Genomic DNA, 16,235 nt, shown 5'->3' with positions numbered 1-16,235 from the left:
GGTGGGACTAAGCATGGTAGGTTGGCTCCCTGAGTATGATTGACGTTGGGTTATCTGTTTTCCGCTTAAATGGCGCCATGAGTAATCATATTATGGTATTTGTGGGTATTTCTCTTTACGCATTGTGTGATATTGTCTCATAATACAACAGTGTAAAGATGCAATGGCTCATGTCTTGCTTTGAACACGGAGGTGGGGAAGGAGGAAGACCGATTGGGTATTTAAGTCTTGCCTCCGTGGCCACTGGCCACTCCCTGGTGGCGCCCTGTGGGCTGGGAAACAGCAAGGAGGCGGGAGGAGTCCAACAGGGTGGAGGAGACGAGACCCTATCACACGCAAACACTGGCTGCAGCCGCGCTGGGTGGAGAAATGGCTCGCCTGGAGGAGGGTTTTTATTGTTGGGATATGCGAGTGGGCTGTCAGTGAAGCAGCACATGTGCCCATGTAAACAGGACGGAGGGTGGAGTCCATCCGCAGTCCAGGACTGATGCTACTACAGTCAATCAGAGATAGATGACTCTTTATCTGTTATTTATGTTCAACACTAGCGCACGTGCGCGCGCACACACACGCACACGCACACAAGGCCTACAACATCAGGCTGCAGTGCACTATTCATTAATACCCTTCAGCAGTGTGTTGCCACAGACATAAATAAGTACAGATACATTAATTAAGATTACATTATTATTTAAAATGATCAATTCAATGTGATAATGCAGAGTCAGTAAGAGTGCCCACTGTGTAATATATTCGCTATTACTGATGAAACCAGCATACTATTGTAGTTGAGATGGAGCTCATTTTAATTACTTTTTACATTGTGTGGTATACTTTAATAATAACATAAAGAAAGCAAATAGAAGAGACTGTGTCCAACACATGATATCAAATACAAACTTAAACCCATTAAGCATAAAGCTAGAACATAGAAACATGTTCATGCCATGTGGGAGTTGCTCTGCTGCTGGTCACACTACCTTGTGAACTCTATAATAATGATGATGATCAATTATGTGGTGTTATTATGTATTTATGGAATTACCAACACCCTCTTCCTTGTGTGCTTTTGTTCCTGCAGCTGCGTCCCGCGCTGATAAAACCGATCACTTCCTCCAGCCGGTCTGCTCAGACTCCATCAGTCATGATCCGCACCGCGCGTGCTGGACAGCTGACACGACTCAGAAGAAACGACCAGATGCTCGTCCCCGCGAGGCAATCATTGGAAACTAGAGCAGGCTGGATGCAGGTAGAGAGTTTGCTAAAGTTTGCAGATCAGTTTCAGAGATCACTCGGCGACAACAGGAAACGAGAGAGAGGGCGACGCTGACTGAACTGAAACCTGCATGCATGAAGGTAAAGCTGTTTTTCTTCTCTCAAGTTCACTCGCTGTTTTCTTTAAAAGTTGCTTGGAAAACTCTTAGTAGGACTTTTCAGTTCAACTAATAACCATCCACCTTTACCTCGCTGGTTTTGGAGCAAAATATCATTCCGTTGATGACATTAGGCCATTACAAAACACTCTTATGATCACCACAAAGTGTGAAACATCCCTATTTTTAAATTTGTATCTGTATAAATAATGAATATCCATGTATTATAGTTTTGATCTATACACCATATATGTATTTGAAACTAACTGGCTGGTTGAGCTTATTTTTGAATTGGAAATTGTGTAATATATCTGTTACAAATTTTGATATAAATGTTACCTTTTAAAAAAAACTAAAACTTGTCTTTGAACCTAAACCTTATTTTTTAGTAATGTGTTTGCAGTAATTGAGTAATTCTTCAACCATAGTGGTGGTGGCTACTAATCCATGTGACATAATATATATTAATATGTCAAAGTGTTTGTGTCACACCATAGTCGGCTGTATCAGAGGCTTGTCCAACATGCCAAAGAATACACAAGAGCATCCTGTTGATAAATTCAACTTTACCAATATAGGATTCCAGCATAAAACAGTGAATATTACAGATTTCCTTGTAAAAAATGTGTTCAGCCTTTTAAACCAAATATCAGTAAAAAAATAATACAATAACATAACCATATCGTCCTGTCCTTGGCCTCGGTAGCTTCGACCCCGCCATGCTGCCCGGCTGTCTGTGAACTGAGGCGATGGAGAGCCCGTCGTCCACAGCGAGGCGGCGAGCCTGGATCAACAGCAGCCGACAGCAGCCCACTCGGGAGGAGCTGGACCCCGACGGACCGCCGTGCAACCTCCCCTCGGCCTCGACAGCAGACAACGATGTCTTTTCTGACGGTAGGTCTAAATTTAGGAGATTGTGAGGGATCCATCCAGGGTCCATGCGTTTATGTAACAACAGGTGAATTGAGCTTAAAGATGCCCATGATCCGATCAGGCATAGAGTTGATGGGGAAGTAGTGGAAGATTTTACTGAAAAGTGTTACATATATCAAACATGGATTACTTCTTCTTTTAGAAATAGATGCAATATGAATGCAATGCAATCACCGGTTCTACTTCTTCATAACTGAACATGTGCAAAGTTGTTTTTAAAGGAAGGCAAATGTGAAACAGAGTAAACTAACTTTAAGAGCTGTTTATTTAATGAGGTTTACATATAACGTGTTGTGCCTGTATAATTTCCACAGGATGCTTCACAGGAAAGATTGAGAACTGGCTCCTGGGTTGTGGGTGAGTCACATGGATCGACGACTTCTTTTTTGTTTTTGTAAGATGATACTTTTTTTTGATACAAGGTGGTAGTTGTTGGAAACTGGTTTAACAAAAAGTAAAGTAGAAAAGTGGAAACTCTCTGAGGTCAGGTGTTCCAGGAACACGGCGCGTTAAGGTTGCATCAGTATTGTTTTCACCACAATAGCCTTAGATGAGGTATTTTTAAATTGAAGTTTGGACAAAACAAGCGCATTTTAGTTCTTTAAAACCATAATATTAACTTTGCTCTGAAGTGAGACCTGCCGGTGTTATATTACAAGTCAGATGTCTTTCGAAGCCATTAGAGGATGCAGACACCATTTCAAGGCAATGTTGACTGGTTAAAAAGAAGAAGATCAAGATATAGATGCAGACTTTTCAACAAATTCTCTAATGTCGAGACTGTCTTACAGAGAAAGCAAACAACGTAAGACTTTTATTTTCATCAGTCCCCGTGGTTTAGAGTTATATTATTATGTAACTAGAAGGAAATAACAGTTCCTGTTATGCAACTGTCTCCTAATGTCTCTTATTTCAGTCACTTAGGAGACTGGTAGTCAGTATTGTGCTAAATACTGGGTGTCAGCATCTAAGGAGTGGCGTGATGGTTTATGCATTGTGAGAACTCAACATGAAAATGACCCGATGGGTTTGGGGGTGTTGACTTTGATGCTGCTTCACAAGTGCACATTTCCACAAGAGGAAGTAGACAAACATCTGCAGCCCGTTGAGAGCTGATTAGGGAGTCAATCTCACAAGCTTGCTTTGTAGCCATCCTATCATATGAGGCTTATGCAAACACAAACTAGGTTATTTGACAGAAGAAGCATGCAACAATGACACTGTGTGTGTGTGTGTAAGTAAGTAACATTTATTTATATTGCACTTGTCACAAGCCGAGCCGCACGGCCATGACAACAAAGGGGGATACACACAAGTGGTAGTTAACAGAAAAATATGTTATTCAACTTAGATAACATAACATAACTTGGGTAGCATGAATATAACTTAGTAGAATAAACAGTGGCGTGTGGAATCAGTAGTTTCAGTGGTGGAGGTGAGTGCATGTGTGGGAAGTGTGTGTGACATGTTGTATAGTGTCAGGTCAAACCATACAGACAGACAAACAGGGTTTTAGGAGGGAGAGAGAGAGAGAGAGCTTCGGAGACCAGAGGGCCTTTAAATGCAGCATTGGCACACAAAGCCCAGGTGTTGCCAGTGCTGCTGATTACCTCAGGTGTTCCCACTCCTCTGACGACCCTTGGTCACGCCCACCTGCAGGGGGGTCCCACAGGATCACCAACAACAAACAAACAAAACGTACTGTGTTGTATGGAGAAACTTGCAATGGGGGTTTGCAGAGAGGAATAACAGGCAAGAAATATTTCCATCTGAACTACCCGATTGGCGCTCGTGTGCCGGATGTCCACATCGACCACCTGATCAACCTTTGGTTAGGGTATGCAGAGTGGTCAATGGGTTGTGGTCTGTGCAGAGAGGGTCGTCACACACTCATCCCAGACAACGTGTCACAAAGTGCAGTACAGTAGTCAATTAAAATCATTTGTCAATAACAGGGGACACAACAAAAACTGTTTAAAGAGCAAAGTACAATACACAGTAAAAGGATGGTAAAATAAAAGAAATAAACAGAGAATATAAAAGCAGGCCATAGAATGTTCAAATCAACCAAATGTGTGTGTGTGTGTGTGTGTGTGTGTATTCATGCATTACATGTTGTCGTATATCTCACAGGTCAAAGGAGAATAGTCAGCTGAGTTTTGGTGAGTATGTACTGACACATCTGTGAGGCATAAATACACATTTTGTGTTGCATGTTTGTTTCCATGTAAAAGTCCTACATTAAAAAAATGTCACTTATGTAAAAGTATTATAAGCAGTGTACTTAAAGTATCACAAGTAAATACAATATTTTTATTGTTATGCTATTGTACATTATACCATTGGAGTAGCATTTTACTGTGGTAGCTGGTCAAGATGGAGCACATTTATTTGTACACTGTTGTACAACAGTGCATCATATTCAATAAAGTCCTTGTAAATTCAATCTTAATTTGTAAATTAAGGTGTCATGCAACTATAGTGGGGTGAAAAGTACAACATTTACTGTGAATTATTTTAGAGTAGAATAAAGTAGTAATCATGTAAACAGTAAAAGTACGATTACACAATAGGTATTTGTCCGTTCTTCAGTTTAGAAAATTAGGATAATGTGTAACCATGTCTTCAATGTTTTTTCTTCAGAGTCTGTGAAACCCAGCAACGTTGACGATGAGCTCAATCTTGGTGCTGATGGTGAGTACACACACACACACACGGTTATATGAAATGTAAACACACTTATATACACATACTGTACATTATTTATATTAGAACATATATCATTTGTATTTCAAGGTCAAAACATCATATCATTTCACAAGTTAAGTAATATTTCTAATATCTAGACGTATCTCATAAAAGCAGGGTAAAGAATTCCATAATGCCCTTTCAAAAACATGAGCGTAATGTGACACCCTACAGTGGGTGCGGGCGTCAAGGTGGTGCAGTGGTCAACATTGTTACCTTTGTGTTTCAACCCGCCGGCCGTAACTCAGCCAACCAACACATGACAAATAACTGATGAAATCACATTCAGCTGCATATCAACTTTTATTTTCAGCTTCTTTGATAAATGTTGGAGCGAGTACATCTGAAGCTGGGTGAGTAGCATCTGTCCTTCTATAGTTGCATTACAAATAAAACAACAAGAAACAAGGAATGTCCTGCTATTGAATGAGTGAATATTAGTTCATATGAATCCATTGACTGTTTTTAACAAAAAACAAAAACAAATTTGGCACTCAAATATCAATTTACTGTAAAATAGATACTTTTTGAATTTATTTGAAAGACTATTTGAGGATACTAAATCAATACTAATAAATGAACTGTTCTGTGTTTTCTTCTTCTCATGAAGCGTCGCACAGCATCCTTCCCCCAAACAGGGTCCCAGCAGACTCACCAGGTCAGCGGACAACTTATTTTCCAACAACAAAACAACACGTTTCAATTCACGAAATGAACTACTCTAACTAAACTATAGGTTCGCATTATTATTAAGAAGAACTTGAGATTACTGAATGTTTCTTCAACTTCTCACCGATCTTGTTCACAGTACCCCTCGGCAGCGACTACGTCCGCCGTCGCTGAACTTGGGCCTCAGCATGGCCTCCAGCGACCTCTCCTCCTCCAGCTGTACAAGTACATCAAGGTGAAGCTTCAAAACTTTCACAATCTTTATTATTCTTGAACAATGAGGCTCTTTGATCTTGAAGGACCGGCTTGACAACGTACAGGATTCAGTTTCCTCCTTTTATTTTTCGTTCTCACTTAAACCTAAATAATATATATTTATATAATAGTATATATTTATATATTATTTATATTTTAAATTACTACTTCCTTTTTTTCCTTCTTCATTCATTGTTTTGATTGTTTTAACTATTTTGTAAAGCACTTTGCAACTGTCTTAATAAGCATCGTAAGCATTGTATGTATAAAAGAAGGCTTTCCAAAACACCTCTGGACAGGACAATATTCCATATCTTCCTTCCCCCCCCACATGCATCCTAGTGTATCGGAGATCCTGCAGTTGTGTTCGGAGGATGCTGAGGAGACGCTGTTCGAGCTGGGTTTCGGCTGTGATGAGCCGCAGGTCACTGTTCGCATCCCGCCGCGCTTCTTCACCTTCCCTTCTTCGTCTCAGGGCATCAACCTCCGCCTCTTCCTCGACTCACAGCTACGGCGGATACGAGAGGAAGACCAAAGCCTCTCTCTTGCAAGTAAGACGATGGAGATGCTTTTTTAATTACACATTGTTGTCTGGTGAGAAGAAATAACTCTTGGATATATGAGATCTATATTACTTGATCTAATATGCATTGTATTCTTTCCACAGGTCGCTTTAGACAAGTGGAAGTGCTCACAGCAATGGCCAACGCGTTCTACTCCCTCTACTCTCACGTGTCCCGCACTCCTCTTCAGAAACTGGCCCCACCAGAGTGTACCTTCCCCTCGTCTCCCGTGGAGAGGATCGAACGCTTCAAGAGCAGCGTCCGCAGCGAGCCTCGATCTCCTGTGGAGAGGCTGAAGGACACTGTCTCCAAGATGTGTCTCTACACGGGTTCTCTTCGGGGGTCAGACTCCACCTCTTCTCAGCCCTCGCCCAGAAAAAGGCCCAGCCTGCCGGATGTTGTGAAGATAGTCCTGGAGAAAGTTAAGACTGGGGCCAGCAAGAAACTGGATTTAGTGGTAAATGATAGTAGCAAATCAGCTGTGGATATGAGGCTGGTCACGGGTGATGCTCCATCTTGGCACAGTGGTGAAGAGGAGCAAACACAGCAGGGCGCGGCGGACACAGATATTCATCCAAATGTAAATACGACCGGTCATAAGGAGATGGAGGGCAGTAAACAGGGAGATAAAGTTGATGCCGATGAAAATGGCGTCAAATCAGGAGACCTTGACGGAAGGACTCAGAGTGAAGGAACGTCTCCAGCGTCATCATTGTCAGGAGAAACCGTGATAGGAGCGGATCATCAGTTTATTTCAAATCAAAGTGACACAACGACTGTTGATCTGAAACCAGTGGACAAGCTTACGTATGATGTAATCTGCCCGCAGATAGTGGAGAGTGTACACCAGGCGCATTTCTGCTGTCGAGACACACATGGTGCAAAAACAAACAGCTCACCTCCTATCTCCACTGAGACTGGCAGCATCGATAGATCACGTCCTGGATCACATAAACCCGATGTACAAACCGCTTTCTCTGAGTCTGATGCCGGACAGCTGGGTGCATCCAGGTCACTTCCTGTCCTGGCCTTCAGTGGTAGCAATGCCCGGTGCTGCATCACTGTGACTGGCTGGGAGGGGGACGACGTCTCTTCTACTGTCCCACCTGTCCAGGGCTGTGAAGGGTCGCTCAACGGGGGGGAAAGCCGGTACCTGAATCCACAGATGCACCAGGGCCTCGGGCACGACTCAAAGAACCTGCAACAGGTTAACTCCTTTGAGCTGGAGGAGGTAATGCAGTAATAGTATTTCTTTTTTTAAAGTATAAACATTTATCCAGATAAAGGATAATTTATCAGACAAGTCATGATTAAGTTGATTTAGCAGAAAATAGGACAAACATTTTCTGGTGTTAATTCATTTAATTAGTCACCCTTCAGTCCAGCTTAAAGTATACGAACACCACTAATTACAAGCATAGAAAAAATTTGCCAAAAAAACGGCCATTTGATATAATATTGTTCAGTTTAAACTATCATCCTAGTTATTCTTTTAAAATATGCTCTTTCCTCAGTGGATGTTGTTTGATGGTAACGACTCATCTTCCACTGCTCTCGACGGTTTCTTATTTCTTCCTGAGTTTCCCAAAGTCAGATGCAATAACTAATACATAAATAAACCGTCCAGTATCAGAATTATTGTTTTTTTTGTGCAGGCAAAGTGTGCTTGAAAAAAACCAATATACAACATGTAATTAGATCAGGCTGAAGGAAATAATATTAATATCAGTTAAATTGAACTGTTCATAAAATATAATAAAAATAAAAATAATAATAACAAAAGAACAACTGAATCACTGGTATTCTATCAGAAAATGTAAATGTCTAAAAGCATACATTGTGATGTGAATGATGAAACAATAATACAAAAAATATTGTTCAGCCCTTATAGTTTTCCATTTATGATGGTATATAAAGGTTGTATAATATATCCATGTGTTGTCTGTTCAGGTGCTCAGTGCAGGTGAGGACGACTTTGGACAATTAGAGACTACAAGAACAACAACATCCCAGTTGTCCAAACATCAATATAAAGGTACATTTATATTTGATTTGTGTGAATTTATTATATGAACACAGGTCATATATGGTATATGGTATGGTACGACATGGGATGAATGCGTGAGCACGTGTTTACGTGTCATAGGATGAATGCGTGAGCTCGTGTTTACAGTGCATGGAGTTGTTGCCCGACTGTTTGTGTCCTTGTGTAGGTGAGGTTGTCCGGGGCGACAGCATGCAGTCAGACAGCAGCGGCTATGCAGACGAAGAAGTCAGCTCCTCAATGAACACACAAAGCAGATGACTGAAAACCATGTAAACATTAACAATCAGTGGTACCCCCCCCGAGCACTCATACTGAATATAGAACATTGTAAATAAGTTATAATATAGTAAAACTGTTCAAGTTAAAATGGCTTGAGGAAATACTGTGTGGATCATATTTTTATTTAAATGGCAATTCAATTGGCGAGTCAAACATGTTCAAGTTATTACAACAGTTGGGATTAAAATGTACAAAAATGTTTTATTGGAAACAAATTCAAGAGCTCACATTTGAGTTCCTTCTTTTACCACAACAAAGAAGTCCATCTCAAATGTATTGATGTCAGCGTAGACGTCAATGGTGTCAGCAACTAAAAGAGAAAAAGTTCCTGATTCGAAATTATCAGAAAAACCAGACACAGAACGGCCTTTTCAGAGAATGAGGTCAACATCAACCACACCGGTGGGAGACGTACAAAAACTTGGTCAGCCTGCATTGTGCAAACATATCTTTTCAAGTAGTGCAAACTGTCTATTTTCAATACATATTCTGGCAGAGTAGAAGGTGGGCGGGAAACTAATCCTTACACCAAGTAGTTGTAGAAAATAATCTGGAAATTTACCATCATCAAATTAAATTACAGGAATCATAGACACATTGACAGAAAAAACCCCACAAGGGTTTAGATTATAAATGAAACCACACCGGGCATCATGGAGACAAAGAACATTTAACTCGACATATGTGGTTGGTTCTTTGTTTGGTCTCTGATATTTAATGTCAAAAAGTAACGAACAATGTAGATTCACAGGACTCTTTTCTTCCCCTTTCTCCCTAATTGTTAATTTAGCTTCATCCTTTGTGCAAAAACTGTGCTAAAAGCAGAGTTTTTGAAAAAAATTATAATTTCAAAATTGTCATTTTTGTGTAATGTCGTGGAGTATTTTTTAACTATCGTAACGTTCTCTATTCCTGGTCTGTAAGCCAACAACACGAGCCCAACGCTAACAAACAAGTTAATAAAGGTGAAAATTGCACACAATTCATCAAACAATAATGTTCAGTCATTAGAGTCTACTTATCCTTCTGAATAGTTATACATTGGGAACACCAAAGAGTAACATGTTTAGAACATTTTAAGAAAATAAAAAATTATAAACCTGATGAGTTCATCACTTTAAACAAAGATAATATGGGGAGTTTTCAAAATTCCCAAATTGTTGAGGGTCCAGATTAATATACAGTTAATCTTTAAACAGGGCAGTCTTTAAAATAATTATCCTCTGATATCTTTTCAGCAGAGTCCTTTTCTCTCCACATTTCCGCACATGGCTGGAACATTTTTCTTCTGTTCATCCTTCGTCGATCTGGGATTAAACGAAGCACCAATAATTGTCGATTCCATAGTCCAATTGCTACAAACTCCTTTGACCTTTTGTTGCATCACAATGTGTCCGCATTTATGATTTTAAATAAAGAATTGAGATTTTTGGGAAAATACAGTGCTGCGCATTGGGGTTGCTGGCAAACAAATAAAAATAATTTGTGACAAATATGCAAAATGCCAAGGAGGAGAGGGGTTCATGAGTTTTTGGCCAACTCAATCGTCATTGGCAAAAATAAGAAATCCAAGTGGCTCCGGGGGTCAATTTGGGGACAGAAAAAGTCTCTTTCCACATTTGAGGTAATTTGCGTTATTTGAACCCAAAGAAGTGCCTCCATCGTCCGAAGAGGAACTCCGACAAGGAGGAAGATGACATCACTTCCCCCCAGCCATGATTTTGAGGTACTGCAGTGCATTGTGGGCTGCATTGGCTCGAGCGGCGTCCATGTTCGGAGCAAAGCCATGGCACACTGTGATTGGCTGTGTGGACAGCTCCACTAGACACTGGCACAGGCCACTCAGACTGCGCTCCTCTGAAACAAAAACAAGAGGCTTTTTTAACATGAATTTTGTTCGGCAAGATTTGACAACAAAACTATATTTCCACCATCATTGCTGCTTTGGAAAGGTCTCTGGAAGTTATAAGACACCATGCTCATGCTCTACAAGAGCACTACAGCACATTTATATCGGGTTGCCCCACTTAGTCCACTGAGATCACGAGTGTCAACTTATTTCCAGGAAACGTATGAGCGTCTCACGCATGGTAAACGCATTAATTTCAATGGAGCTTTTTTGTGATTCTTTGTGGAGAAACAAATTTGACAGATCTGTCATCTCTAGATGTCTCTTTGAGCGAGGACAGCCCGACAGCTTTATTTCCAAAACAAAGTTGATTAGGGATTTCCTAACTTTTTTGTGTGTGACTTTTTATCTTCCACTTCAATAAATGGGTCATTGACTACATTTATGATATAATTGTAATGTAACTGAGATATCAGCTTTAATTAATTTGTGGCTACATTATTTGTGTTTGAATATGTATTAATCTGCTGCAATTAAGTTTGAGACTGCAACTACTGAATATTGTCACGAAAAATAAAAGACAAGGTGAGGGTTAGGGTAAGATAATATTACCCATTACACTAAGAGAAAAACTAGTGAATGTTTGGTAGTACCACTCAGTACAATAAGAATGTATCGATTCATGTTCGTTTGACAAATTATATGAACACATCTAAAATGCAATGACTGCTGGCTTGTTAACTAAATCCAGAAAAAATAACAAAAATATTCTCATCATTCTGTGACGTGCAGTCCACAGATGAAATGGTTTTCAGCTGCGGGCTACTTCCTCATATCTGATGGCATTAATGTGTACCCATATTGCTGTTGAAGTCTTTAGTTTTGAGCAGATAGTGTGATAAAATATGCACACTAATGGTTCATCATATGCAGTGTAAGATCAACCAACTCATTATACTTGCATGCTCCTAACTAAAATAAGACACATAACCAGTGACGTCCATGCTCGTTTTCATTCATCTCGAGTCTTAAACTCCACCGTAGTCCCACTTTGATGCTGGGCAGAAGGGAATGCAATCATAATTCATTCTAAAGCTACCGTTTGTGAGAGTGAACTGACCCAGATCCAGGTAACTGACGTCGAAGCGCTGCTCGGCGGACAGGTCATTCAGCAGAGAGCAGTTGGAGTCCGTGGGCGTGCCCAGAGGGCGGCTGCGGAGCTGCAGGATCTTCTCTCCAGCAGAGTTACGCAGTGAGTCCCAGGTGCAACTGAAGCCTTTACTTTTGCCCGTCTCAGCTTTGCCCCCCATGTGCTGTGTGTGCAGGCAAGGTGAAGTTCATCACAGTTAAACACTATTAAGATTGATGAGTAAGAATAGGGCAGAGTCTGGTGCATAGCTTATGGTCTTCTGGATGACATTTGAAGAAGATTGGCAGACATTATTAAGCACTATGCAATGCAGAAACCACCAAATCTGCATGTTATTCAGTGCTGTGCATCCTTTCCTGTGATGTGTCGAGTAACGCAACATGCAGGATCTTCATCAGCTTTGTGCTCAGAGTGACTTTATTTCTGCTCGTTTCTCACCATGTTGAACGTGTCTTCTTCCACGTCAACGTCGTTGTTAGTCCTCAGGTCGACTGGGACATCGTGTATACGCGATAACATCTTAGCTGCTGCGTTTCTCTTGGCTAGCTTCTTTGAAGTGCCGCTTCCTGGAGAAGAACAGGTTGAGAAATGTCTAGTTATGTTGCTAAAATAATGATCATTGATGTGACTGATATTCATTCAGTTAGAAATTGATAAGCTAAGCAACCGCAGAGTCAGCTGATATCAGCTCTATATTTGGTTGTCTAATCTTTGTCTTGCTCTTTAATTTCCATCGTAGAAGCAGCATCAGAGACAGGTCAAAGCTCTTGTAATTTATGTGTTGTGAGTAAATGTCACTAAAGGTCAGCAATTACACAGCAACCCCAGGCAGGCGATACCGCAGTATCAAGTGCCGCACAAACAGACTGAGGGACAGCTTCTTCAGTCAGGCCATCAGGTTGCTGAACAAGGACTGAGACCCTCATTAACACTATACACCAGAACATATTCTGTGAATATCTATGGCCATGGTGTATATTTTATTACATTGTCTTATATATATATATATTGTATGTATATACACATATATATATATATATTGTCTCAAAAAAGTGTATATTTTATTACATTGTTTTATATATATATATTGTCATGATGTATATTCTATTACATTGTTTTATATACATATATTGTTAATACTTTCTTCTTTTTTTTGTGTGTGGATATTGTATAGTTTATTCTCATTCTTATTCTTTTTTAAGTCTGCTACTGCTGTCGGGTGTTTTGCACATAAGAATTTCACAAACCGATTATACTTGTATAAAAGGGGATGTGACAATAAAAAACTTGAAACTTGAAACTTGAAACTTGAATATATGATTTTTTCAATTTCAGCTGTATTTTATCAGCTTTATTTCATTAGTGCCTAAATATTAAATCATCAACGACCAAACTTAACGTATTTATGAGGACAGAGTAGGTGTGGCATGTTAACACAAATCTAAATATTACAGAAAGTGGATTTGACCCATGACAAATTGCAAATACACAAAGAACATTCTCAAATAATTAAACATTGTGCACTTACCGATTTCCACAAATCTCTCCACTCGGCAGGTCATGGTGAACTCCTTGCGGTGTGCTGGACCAGACTCCTGGGTGACTGTGTACTCTGGCAAACGCCATCCTTTCTGCACCACCAATTCCTGGGAGAAGTACGCAGACAAATACTTACAACAATTTGTAAAAAGGCATACAACGATAAACCAAGAGAGACTTTTTTTTAAAGTAGTAGAACGTACTGACAATGACAGTATTCATTAGTTGACAGTAACACAGCTAAATAAAGCCTCAAATGGCATGCGTTATCTTGTATATTCACCTGCAGAGCCCCAACAGGGTTGCATTCGGACTGCTGAGAACTTCCCGAGGTCTTCATCTCTGACTGGGAGCTGTACAGAAGATGAGAGAGCAAACTCAGAGGAGGTAATGAAACCACACAGACCTCTTATCTCACATGTATTTAGTGCTTAGATGTAGTTTTAATACTGAGATGTTATATTAGCTGGTGTTGTCACAATCCTTCCCTAATGCAGCTGTAAATGTATTTTTTCCGCTTTCGAGACACGAAGAAAAAGAAACTAAAGAAAGACTGACCTGTTCCCATCAGTAGAAACGTCAACCCCAATAAACCCTTTGACTCCAACACCAACTCCAACGGGACCTCCAAGACCTTCCTTGAGCATCTTCAGAGCAGCCTCGGCTGCTTTGTGCTTGGCTGCCTTCTTGCTGGGCCCTTGGCCGGTGCAGCTGATCTCTCCGACGGAGACGCGGAACGTGAAGTTGGGCTGGTGGGCCTGTCCCTCGGCCTTCAGCAGGTCATACACTGGGGTCTTGCCTATCCGCGTTCCATACTCCTGCAGCAGACTGATGGGCGTCTTTCCGGGACTCACAGCCAGCATTTGCTCAATACTAAATGAAAAGAAAAGACTAAGCGTAAGAAGAACTGCCAACTCATTTACATGGGGATTCATACCTTTCAAGAAATATTGTATAGCACGATTGTTGAATTTAGAAATGTGCTCTTGTTTTTAAGCTTTTAAGTCTGTCTATTGAATTCTTTCATTAGTGCACCGAACTGAGGCTAGTCAAACTAATAACCCCTTCACCAAAATTACAAAAAGTTTTGAGATATCCAATACACCAGGACAATATAAGACAATCGCATTTCAAAATGAATTAACAGTCTATCCAGAAACAATTGTCACCTTATTCAAATCTATAAAACTAATTTCGAAAGTAACCATAAACTAAAAATGTCCTTTAGCTCCTTCATATTGTGGCAACGGAAATCTCAGCAGCTCAACTCCAAAATATTAAGCAAATAAATGAGTACAGATTTTAGGTGACTTCACACTAATTATAATTTTCCAAGCATGATTATTTAATTTATACAAAAAGCTTAAATAAATAACATATGGGGGGAAACCAACATATTAGAAAAAAATGGCCAGTCCTGCAATAATTATTACCTTCAAGAAGGTTACAATGTTCAGTTTTTGTTGAACCTGGGAAGTGTTGATTTAACTTGATAGTCATTTTAGAGGCTGCAGTTTGTGGTGCTGCATATGTTTCTATTAGTTGTATCAACAACTGTAGGCTAAACAAAATAAGCTGTAGCTAGGTGAAGCAACTACATAATAATCAGGATAGCTTACTACTGAAAAAGGTTGTGATCGTTCTCGAGGAGACTGTGCACATTATTTACAGTGTTGTAGTGTCAATAAAGTGTATTCTGGTTGCTGTCACTTGGGATGCATGCACTAATACCACGGTGTCTGGATTTAACCAGCAAATCAGTAGTACCCAGATAAACAGTGATTTAAAGACCCCAAATAGTCCATTCATGTTTCGATTGAAGACGAATGAATGTCACCGGATCTCTTGTAATCCCACATCTGGCACCTTATTATTAAGATAGCAAAGTAAAGTTTGTTGTGACTTATCATCCTGTCCCCTTAGCTAGCCACTGTGCTAGACTAGCTTAGCTTCTGTGAGGCTTCACACCTGGAGCACCCGGAGTTTCTCTTCCAGCTGTCCGATGCTGTCTCGTCGTTCATTCCCTATTTCACGCAGACAGAGCCGATCGGTATCGGATGATTGATCCCCCCCTCCCCACCCAAAACAAGCACTCGTTTTCATTAGACGAACAGATAACGAGAAAACGACATGTGAAGAGCAGGCGACCCCTCCGCGCCGACAGACTGCAGCGGGGTCCTGTTGTTGGAGCACAGATATGACGTATGACGGAGTTCCGCGTAACTCGCCTTCTCATTGGTCCGTGGGCGTTAGGTTGGTTCGTTTTTAACACCGGGAAACACCGACATTGTTGGAAACGTTAAATCCGTACACGGTTGTGGCACGAGTCTCTCACGGACAGCGTGCGAGGCACGAGGGCGAAAGGTACAACTATCCAGGTTTCATTAAATACAGGTGTAGAAACAAATCTGAAACGTTTCAGCAAACAAAAAAGTCGTCCATTTAAAAAAAGTGTGCATAAAGTAGAACTAGTAGCTAGCTAATGCACGTAAGTCACATTATTTTCATCAACACAAAGGCACTAACTTACCATATCGAAACGTATGTTGGCAAAGCATACGGGTTCATACATCATAGGAATAGTTAAATTAACGAAAACACTTTATGAACGTAGATAATGTAGCTGTCGAGACAACTGCATTCGGATGAAAAAAGCACCAGGAAATTGAAGTATTCAAGTAAGTGCAAGTGTCAACTGTACCTTGATGAACGTTAGTTGTTTCTGCGTCGCTCTGGTCTGCGCGTGAGCAAGTCATCCTCCTGTAATGCATCATGTTGTCTGCGTGAACAGCGAGCTGAACTGGACGGTTCCCTTAATTAGACGCGACAG

General features: G+C 40.5%; 2 protein-coding genes across 4 annotated transcripts in view; one reads left to right on the top strand and one right to left on the bottom strand.

Annotated features, from left to right (window-relative positions):
• The window catches only part of tespa1 (thymocyte expressed, positive selection associated 1), a 10,449-nt gene extending 1,478 nt beyond the window's left edge, over positions 1-8,971 (top strand). The window contains exons 2-13 of the mRNA XM_056438153.1: positions 1,082-1,356; positions 2,080-2,267; positions 2,621-2,663; positions 4,440-4,468; positions 4,950-5,000; positions 5,368-5,407; positions 5,665-5,712; positions 5,863-5,958; positions 6,321-6,529; positions 6,646-7,772; positions 8,492-8,576; positions 8,755-8,971. Of these exons, the coding sequence (XP_056294128.1) occupies positions 2,123-2,267; positions 2,621-2,663; positions 4,440-4,468; positions 4,950-5,000; positions 5,368-5,407; positions 5,665-5,712; positions 5,863-5,958; positions 6,321-6,529; positions 6,646-7,772; positions 8,492-8,576; positions 8,755-8,846 (1,965 nt within the window). The 5' untranslated portion in view covers positions 1,082-1,356; positions 2,080-2,122 and the 3' untranslated portion in view covers positions 8,847-8,971. The remainder of the gene's footprint in view (positions 1-1,081; positions 1,357-2,079; positions 2,268-2,620; positions 2,664-4,439; positions 4,469-4,949; positions 5,001-5,367; positions 5,408-5,664; positions 5,713-5,862; positions 5,959-6,320; positions 6,530-6,645; positions 7,773-8,491; positions 8,577-8,754) is intronic.
• Positions 8,969-16,235, bottom strand: tarbp2 (TAR (HIV) RNA binding protein 2). Of its 3 annotated transcripts, none has more exons than XM_056438161.1 (7): positions 16,107-16,235; positions 13,964-14,278; positions 13,689-13,758; positions 13,395-13,512; positions 12,305-12,432; positions 11,837-12,029; positions 8,969-10,724 (listed from the first exon to the last, which is right to left on the bottom strand). In XM_056438161.1, the coding sequence occupies exons 2-7, from the start codon at positions 14,266-14,268 to the stop codon at positions 10,567-10,569; spliced, it is 972 nt and encodes a 323-aa protein (XP_056294136.1). In that variant the 5' UTR covers positions 14,269-14,278; positions 16,107-16,235; the 3' UTR covers positions 8,969-10,566. The 3 variants fall into 3 exon arrangements, with proteins under 3 accessions (XP_056294136.1, XP_056294135.1, XP_056294137.1); XM_056438160.1 differs by lacking the exon at positions 16,107-16,235 and adding an exon at positions 15,374-15,455; XM_056438162.1 differs by lacking the exon at positions 16,107-16,235 and adding an exon at positions 14,839-15,361.

The sequence above is a fragment of the Pseudoliparis swirei genome, chromosome 18 (genome assembly GCF_029220125.1).
Source record: "Pseudoliparis swirei isolate HS2019 ecotype Mariana Trench chromosome 18, NWPU_hadal_v1, whole genome shotgun sequence".
In the NCBI taxonomy this organism is placed as follows: domain Eukaryota; kingdom Metazoa; phylum Chordata; class Actinopteri; order Perciformes; family Liparidae; genus Pseudoliparis; species Pseudoliparis swirei.
This window is presented reverse-complemented; position numbering and strand designations above follow the sequence as displayed.